We start from the raw sequence: 8,348 nt of genomic DNA, 5'->3' as shown, positions 1-8,348 counted from the left end.
GGTAGAGATTTCTCTCTAGTTAATCCATGATCCCAAAGTAACTTCTGAAAGCAGTTCCCCTTTGGAGGCTTAATTGCTCAACTCTGAGACACACGACCCAAGGGTCTGGCCCTTGCTGACCACCCTCACACACCCTCCTCTGGCCCACCACCACTTAAAATCACCTCCCTTTGAAGAACTTGAGGTTTTTCCAAGGCTCCAGGTTGTCTTGTCTCAGGACCTTTACCCTTGAGTGCTCTCAGCTGGCCCTCCCCTTCACCCCCACTCATCCTTCTTTTCACTTGTCTTTTTTGTCTTAAAGGCATCCCACCTCGCCATCTTTCTTATATGATAGCTGCTGCTAGACTCTAATCCAGTGGGAAAAGGCTCAGCCTTCTTTTTCTTACCCCCCCTCCACCCCCCGCCCATACATACTAAATTGGAGCCTTCCGAAGAGCAACTGCTCAATTAATGTTTAAGGGGAAAAACAGTGAACAATTTAGTATGATTTTATTTCTCTTACATTACTGAATAAACAAATCAAGTTCAGGTATATAACTTTTATTTTACAGAACAGGAAAATATATGGAATAAGGGAAACCAAGAATTCACCATCTTTTACTTGTTTCTCTATTTTTTTTTATCCCAACTATTTTACCTCTAATTTATTTTGCATTTCTAAGGAAATACCTATTCCAATGCTATCTTTTCTTATTCCAGATCACTAAAAAAGATGGAAGGTTGTTTGTTTAATTTGTTTAACAAAATAGCAAAACTATTACTCTTAAACTTTATAAACAGCATTAAGTATGTAACCAATATCAATCATACATTTAGATTCTGAACTAAAGATTTTATTTTTTAAACAACATTTGAAACATTTTTTAAGCAACTTTTGAAAACTTTCAACAACAAAACATAAACCTGTAAGTTATTCAAATATGCTATGCAGTGTGATCCCTCCAAGTGCCCACACTACTTCAGGACAATGCTTCAGATTTCACTACAGGTGAGAGAAGCTGCCTCGGCCATTGGCCCCAGAATGCACACTGGCCAGGGCACTGGTGCGAAGCATGGCTGCAAATCTGGCTCGGGCTCTCTCTTCTTCATCTCTCAAAGCTTCTTCATACCAGGATGGGAAGGCACTGGGGACCGTATCATGAATGTTGGCCAAGAATTCAAGAACTTTCATTTTGCTGGTTTCAGCATGGGCTCTCGGGCCCCACAGGAACTCATAGCGTGGAGGATCACTGTTGGGCACCTGGCGGTATTCCAGGTACCTTTCCTGCACCAGATCTTTGGTGATGAGCTTCTTGGGATCCCCGTGGATGAAGTGATTCCTTCCAGCATATATCCCCATCACATTGAGTACCTCCCAGACATCCTCCTCAGTGGCACAGTTGCCCTTCATGAAGATCACACAGAGGATGGTCATAAGGAGGCCGGTCTTGGGCATGATCTCCTCACCCCTCAGCCTGTCATCACTGGTGTGCTGAAATTTGCTGACAAGGGCATAGCAATGAGTGGTGGGGTTGACTTCCTTCACCTCAATGCCAAAGGCCAGCACCATCAGCTCAGAAGCTTTCCTGAGGATCTCATTGAAGTGCTTCTTGTCCTTTTTGATGACATGCTTAATCATATCTTCTTTGGTAATGAGCTCTCTCAGATTATACTTGCGCAGCAGGAATTGCACCAACAGAATTGTCTTCTGGTCTAGAGGCGTTCTACAGGAAAACTCAGTGCTGGGTAATGCCTGGGAGGTGCTTGGTTTTTCATCTTGGCTCTTAGCACCATCATCAGATCTGGTGCATGAAGCACCTGCAGAAGTAGTGGTAGTGGAAGGGGCTCTCCCAGACCCCTGGGATTTTCTATCTGACCTAGAAGCAGGAGAGCTCTGGACATTACTACCAAGCAGAGGGGTAGGGGAAAAGGGGAACTCTTCTTCCTCTACTGCAGAGGCCTGAGCATCTTGGAGATGCTGAGCCTCACTCCGGGCCTGCTGGCGTTTCTCACGGGCACGGAGCTTACTCTTTTGCCCCCGAGGCATGATGACACAGATCAGGGACAGCAGGCAGGAGTGTGGGCAGGAAGACAGACAATGAGGGCACCTGGAGGAGGGAGGAGATGCTGTGAGTGCCTTCAACAGGAAGATTCCTCCCTGGCTTTAACCAAGACCACCTTTGCAGATTTGTGTGAGGTTACTGCTCTAGAACCCACAGGGCTCCCTGATCAGCTTGCCCCCTGAGACTCCTATAGATAAGTCAGGGTGCCTTGGGCTGGCAGGTCTAGGCTTTGTGGGGTACGGTCTAAAATCTTCTCAGTTCACATTTAGAATCATCCTGTCAACTGTTGGCAGAGCCCGGCCATCCTCCCCTTTGCCGCTCTGAAGCTAAACTGCTTCCAAAAATGGCCTTCGGTCCCTGAGACCCTCCCGTCCCTGAGGAGGAAATGAAGGAAAGCCTTAGTTGGCCACCCCTGCTGGGGCCTGCCAGAACTGACAACAGGAGCAGAGTTTGATGGGACCCCCTTTGTCTTGGACTATTAGGGCCTTCAGTTGTCACTCATGTCTCCCCCACCTCACACACACCACCCCCGCCCCGCCCCGCCCCGCCCCTGCTCTCCACCACACCGAGACCCGTCCCTCCCGTAGTCTGACAGCCCGACCCGGGGCCTCCCAGGGTAGACCGCAGGGACAGTGAGTGTGTGTGCCCGGTTTAGTGTACCCTTAGTCCGCGCTCAGGCTCCTCTCCTTAATTCCAAATAAAGTCCGAGATGTTCCGCTTTTGATCTGAGACCATTAGCCTCAGATCAAAGGCTTCATTTCTTGAGACCTCAAGGTAGAACTGAAGAGGTGTTAGGCCTAACGGCTATGCCACGGGCCTCTTAGCGCGTGGCAGATCGGAGCGGAGTTCTGTGATGTCTCCTTTGTTCTAGGGAGGCGTATTCCCACAATTGCCTCGCCTCTCCCCTCCAGAGACCTGAGACCCTGGAGGTGGAAGTCAGCCCATACCTCCTGCTGACAGCTCTGCCCTGTGCTTCCCAGGAGTGAAAGCAGGGACGAGGCTGTGTGCGGGTCCCTCTATATGTAGGGGGAGATGGTTGCGTCATTCCTCAAGGGGGAGGCAGGGAGTAGGGTGTCCTCTTAGCAGCTTCTTCAAAGGCTTCCTGGGTAATACTAACTCTCTGAAAACTCTGAGCTGTTTCCCTACTGTAAACCTTACAGAATATAGATAAGTCCTAGGCTAGATACCAGACGCGAAAGTTGCAGTGCAAGGCAGGTTCCCAGGACGCATGGCAGGCTGTAAGAGAAAAAGCACATTGGCCCATAGCCATTTGTTAGTCAGCCATACGTAGACTTTGGGGAAACTTCTACTCTAAAAGTTCTACTTTCTAAGGAGAAAAGGCTAAGTTACAGAATTTTGTGAGACTCAGATCTTTTATATTACTAACATTGCACAGTCCAGTGTGGCCACTTTATTTTTTGACTTTCATTCATACTAAGAAATATATTTACATCTCTAGCAAGTGGGTGTGTGTATGCATTTTTTTCATGAAAGAATACCTACCCTTGTTAAGTGTGATTGATTCTTTCCATTCTTTATATTTGATCATAATAGTAACTTTAAAAAAATACCAGTCCTCATCCTCTAAAGAGGTTTCAGGTGGTTACTGCACAGCCTCTGGACTCATACTATTAAAAGCAACACCAAACTTTTGTTGCCACCCTGTCAGGTGGGCTCTGAGGAGATGCCTCAGGTTCCTTCAGTGAAGCAGTAGAAATCCATGGTCCCAAGTCACAGTGAAAGAAACCACAGGCTGAAACTTTAAAATCTTTGCTCCAACCAATCCTGTTGTCTGCCTCTCTTGCAGGCTACAGACCTGTCTCAACTTCAGGGCATGCCCCTGCCTGCCCACACTCAGGTTCTAGTTCAACACAGACTTGGTCTCTCTCAGGGGGTTCTCATTTATGTTGTTTTGTTGTTGCTGGTATTTTTCTTTTCGTTCTGGTTTTTATAGTTTCTCCAGGATTTTAGCAAACAGCACCCCAAGTCTGCTTGCCGTCTTGGAAGCTACATATAAGGCAGTGTATTAACATGCTTAGGCTGCTGTTGATTATATTCTTTGCAGCCAAAGATGGAGAAGCTCTATACAGTTAGCAAAAACAAGACCAGGAGCTGACTGTGGCTCAGATTATGAACTCCTAATTGCCAAATTCAGACTTAAATTGAAGAAAGTAGGGAAAACCACTAGACCATTTAGATATGACCTAAATCAAATCCCTTATGATTATACAGTGGAAGTGAGAAATAGATTTAAGGGACTAGATCTGATAGATAGAGTGTCTGATGAACTCTGGACAGAAGTTCATGACATTGTACAGGACACAGGGTCCAAGACCATCCCCATGGAAAAGAAATGCAAAAAAGCAAAATGGCTGTCTGGGGAGGCCTTACAAATAGCTGTGAAAAGAAGAGAAGCGAAAAGCAAAGGAGAAAAGGAAAGATATAAGCATCTGAATGCAGAGTTCCAAAGAATAGCAAGGAGAGATAAGAAAGCCTTCCTCAGCGATCAATGCAAAGAAATAGAGGAAAACAACAGAATAGGAAAAACAAGAGATCTTTTCAAGAAAATTAGAGATATCAAGGGAACATTTCATGCAAAGATGGGCTCGATAAAGGACAGAAATGGTATGGACCTAACAGAAGCAGAAGATATTAAGAAGAGGTGGCAAGAATACACAGAAAAACTGTATTAAAAAGATCTTCACGACGAAGATAATCACAATGGCGTGATCACTCACCTGGAACCAGACATCATGGAATGTGAAGTCAAGTGGGCCTTAGAGAGCATCACTACAAACAAAGCTAGTGGAGGTGATGGAATTCCATTTGAGCTATTTCAAATCCAGAAAGAGGATGCTGTGAAAGTGCTGCACTCAATATGCCAGCAAATTTGGAAAACTCAGCAGTGGCCACAGGACTGGAAAAGGTCAGTCTTCATTCCAATCCCAAAGAAAGGCAATGCCGAAGAATGCTCAAACTACCGCACAATTGCCCTCATCTCACACGCTAGTAAAGACATGCTCAAAATTCTCCAAGCCAGGCTTCAGGAATATGTGAACTGTGAACTTCCAGATGTTCAAGCAGGTTTTAGAAAAGGCAGAGGCACCAGAGATCAAATTGCCAACATCCGCTGGATCATGGAGAAAGCAAGAGAGTTCCAGAAAAACATCTATTTCTGCTTCATTGACTATGCCAAAGCCTTTGACTGTGTGGATCACAATAAACCGTGGAAAATTCTGCAAGAGATGGGAATCCCAGACCACCTGACCTGCCTCTTGAGAAACCTGTATGCAGGTCAGGAAGCAACAGTCAGAACTGTACATGGAACAACAGACTGGTTCCAAATAGGAAAAGGAGTACGTCAGGGCTGTATATTGTCACCCTGCTTATTTAACTTGTATGCAGAGTACATCATGAGGAACGCTGGGCTGGAAGAAGCACAAGCTGGAATCAAGATTGCTGGGAGAAATATCAATAACCTCAGATATGCAGATGACACTACCCTTATGGCAGAAAGTGAAGAGGAACTCAAAAGCCTCTTGATGAAAGTGAAAGAGGAGAGTGAAAAGGTTGTCTTGAAGCTCAACATTCAGAAAACAAAGATCATGGCATCTGGTCCCATCACTTCATGGGAAATAGATGGGGAAACAGTGGAAACAGTGTCAGACTTTATTTTCTTGGGCTCCAAAATCACTGCAGATGCTGATTGTAGCCAGGAAATTAAAAGACGCTTACTCCTTGGAAGGAAAGTTATGACCAACCCAGATAGCACATTAAAAAGCAGAGACATTACTTTGCCAACAAAGGTCTGTCTAGTCAAGGCTATGGTTTTTCCCGTGGTCATGTATGGATGTGAGAGTTGGACTGTGAAGAAAGCCGATTGCCGAAGAATTGATGCTTTTGAACTGTGGTGCTGGAGAAGACTCTTGAGAGTCCCTTGGACTGCAAGGAGATCCAACCAGTCCATTCTAAAGGAGATCAATCCTGGGTGTTCATTGGAAGGACTGATGCTAAAGCTGAAGCTGCAATACTTTGTCCACCTCATGCGACGAGTTGACTCACTGGAAAAGACTCTGATGCTGGGAGGGATTGGGGGTGGGAGGAGATGGGGATGACAGAGAATGAGATGGCTGGATGACGTCACCGACTCGATGGACATGAGTTTGAGTGAACTCCGGGAGTTGGTGATGGACAGGGAGGCCTGGCATGCTGTGATTCATGGGGTCGCGGAGAGTCGGCCACGACTGAGCGACTGAACTGAACTGAACTGAACTGAGGCTGCTGTAACAAAATACCACCGACTGAGTATCTTAACAACATAAATTTACTTTCTCACAGTTCTGGAGGCTAGTAATTCCAGTTAGAGGTGCTGGCAGACTCAGTTTCTGGTAAGAGCTCTCCTCTTGACATTTTGCTGTTCTCACAGGTTGGATGACATCACCGACTCAATGGACATGAGTTTCAGTGAACTCCAGGAGTTGGTGATGGACAGGGAGATCTGGCATGCTGCAGTCCATGGGGTCGCAAGAGTCGGACATGACTGAGTGACTGAACTGAAATGGAACTGAATACAGGGACTCTTCTCTGTAAATACACAGAGGGAGAGTGATCACTACTATCACTTCCTCTTCCTTTAAGAACAGCAGCCTAATTAGATTATTTCCCATTGTTATGACCTCATTTAGCCTTAATAATCTCCTTAAAGACCCTGTTTTCAAATACAATCACAAGGGTGGGTTAGGGCTTCAGCATATGAATTAGGGGCGGGGATGGGGGGGTCACAATTCAGTCCAGAGCAGGTAGTAAATCTGTAAATAGTTTAAGGAGAATTGGCATATTTGCAGTATTCTTTGCCCTATGAATAAACATAGTGTTCTTCTTTATTTATTTGGGATTTCTTTCTCTATCAGTACATTTTTATAGTTGCCTCCAAAAAGATTGTGTACATTTTTGTTAAATTTCTTTTTAGGTAATTTTGGATATTGCTGCTGTTATGGTTAATGCTGCTGTTAAATTTTCTATTTAATTATTCTAATTAGCTATTGATTTTGTGTGGCCAGGCTCCTGATTTTGGTATAGTAATCTTATATACAACAGCTTTTGGAGTCTCTTACTCACTTGAGTATTTTGTGCACTGTTTCCTTTGGATTTTCTAATTAAAGGCTCATATTGTTGCCATTTATTATCTCTGTCTTTTCAACATTGAGTGGCTGGTTAGCTACCCATTTGGTCCACAGAACAAACTCTGTTTTTTGGGATTCCCTGGTGGCTCAGACGGTAGTCTGCCTGCAATGTGGGACACCTGGGTTCGATCCCTGGGTCAGGAAGATCTGCTGGAGAAGGAAATGGCAACCCACTTCAGTATTCTTACCTGGAAAATTCCATGGATGGAGGAGCCTGGCAAGCTACATACTGTGGGGTCGCAAAGATTCAACACAACTGAGTGACTTCATTTTTTTCAATATTCCTTCCTCTTATTTATTTTTATATTCTTATTCCTCTAGTTATATTAAAAAGCAGAGACATTACTTTGCCAACCAAGGTCCGTCTAGTCAAGGCAATGGTTTTTCCCGTGGTCATGTATGGATGTGACAGTTGGACTGTGAAGAAAGCTGATCGCCGAAGAATCGATGCTTTTGAACTGTGGTGTTGGAGAAGACTCTTGAGAGTCCCTTATACTGCAAGGAGATCCAACCAGTCCATTCTAAAGGAGATCAATCCTGGGTGTTCATTGGAGGGACTTATGCTAAAGCTGAAGCTGCAATACTTTGTCCACCTCATGCGACGAGTTGACTCACTGGAAAAGACTCTGATGCTGGGAAAGGTTGGGGGCGGGAGGAGAAGGGGACGACCGAGAATGAGCTGTCTGGATGGCATCACCGACTCTGTGGACATGAGTTTGAGTGAACTCCGGGAGTTGGTGATGGACAGGGAGGCCTGGCGTGCTGTGATTCATGGGGTCGCGGAGAGTCGGACACGACTGAGTGACGGAACTGAACTGAACTGAACTGATTCCTCTAGTTATATATTCCAGGCCACTTTTAAACAGTAGAAATAGTACCATAGCATCTGTGTCTTTGTTCTGACTTTGATGCTTCTAACATTTCACATTTATCTAAGTTTGCTGTAGACTTTAGGAAATGAAAATTCTCTTCAAATGTTATTTTACTAAAGGTTTTTTACTGTGGTGTTAAGTATTTTTCAAAGGCTTTTTCTACACCCCTGGACATGATCTGATACATTTTATCCTCTAATCTGTTCATGTCGAGAAATTCCAGTTGACAATTTTTTGTAATGTTATAATAG

The 8,348-nt window shown here is 44.8% G+C and overlaps 1 protein-coding gene across 1 annotated transcript; it reads right to left on the bottom strand.

Annotated features, from left to right (window-relative positions):
- Positions 1-982: 982 nt before the first annotated feature.
- LOC129535119 (melanoma-associated antigen B18-like) lies at positions 983-2,777 on the bottom strand. The gene is made up of 2 exons (XM_088833733.1): positions 2,703-2,777; positions 983-2,087 (listed from the first exon to the last, which is right to left on the bottom strand). Exon 2 carries the CDS (start codon positions 2,024-2,026, stop codon positions 983-985), a length of 1,044 nt encoding a protein of 347 aa, XP_088689859.1. The 5' UTR covers positions 2,027-2,087; positions 2,703-2,777.
- Positions 2,778-8,348: the final 5,571 nt, after the last annotated feature.

The sequence above is a fragment of the Moschus berezovskii genome, chromosome X, assembly GCF_049115385.1.
Source record: "Moschus berezovskii isolate FMDL1 chromosome X, NW_MosBer_1.0, whole genome shotgun sequence".
Taxonomy (NCBI): domain Eukaryota; kingdom Metazoa; phylum Chordata; class Mammalia; order Artiodactyla; family Moschidae; genus Moschus; species Moschus berezovskii.
This window is presented reverse-complemented; position numbering and strand designations above follow the sequence as displayed.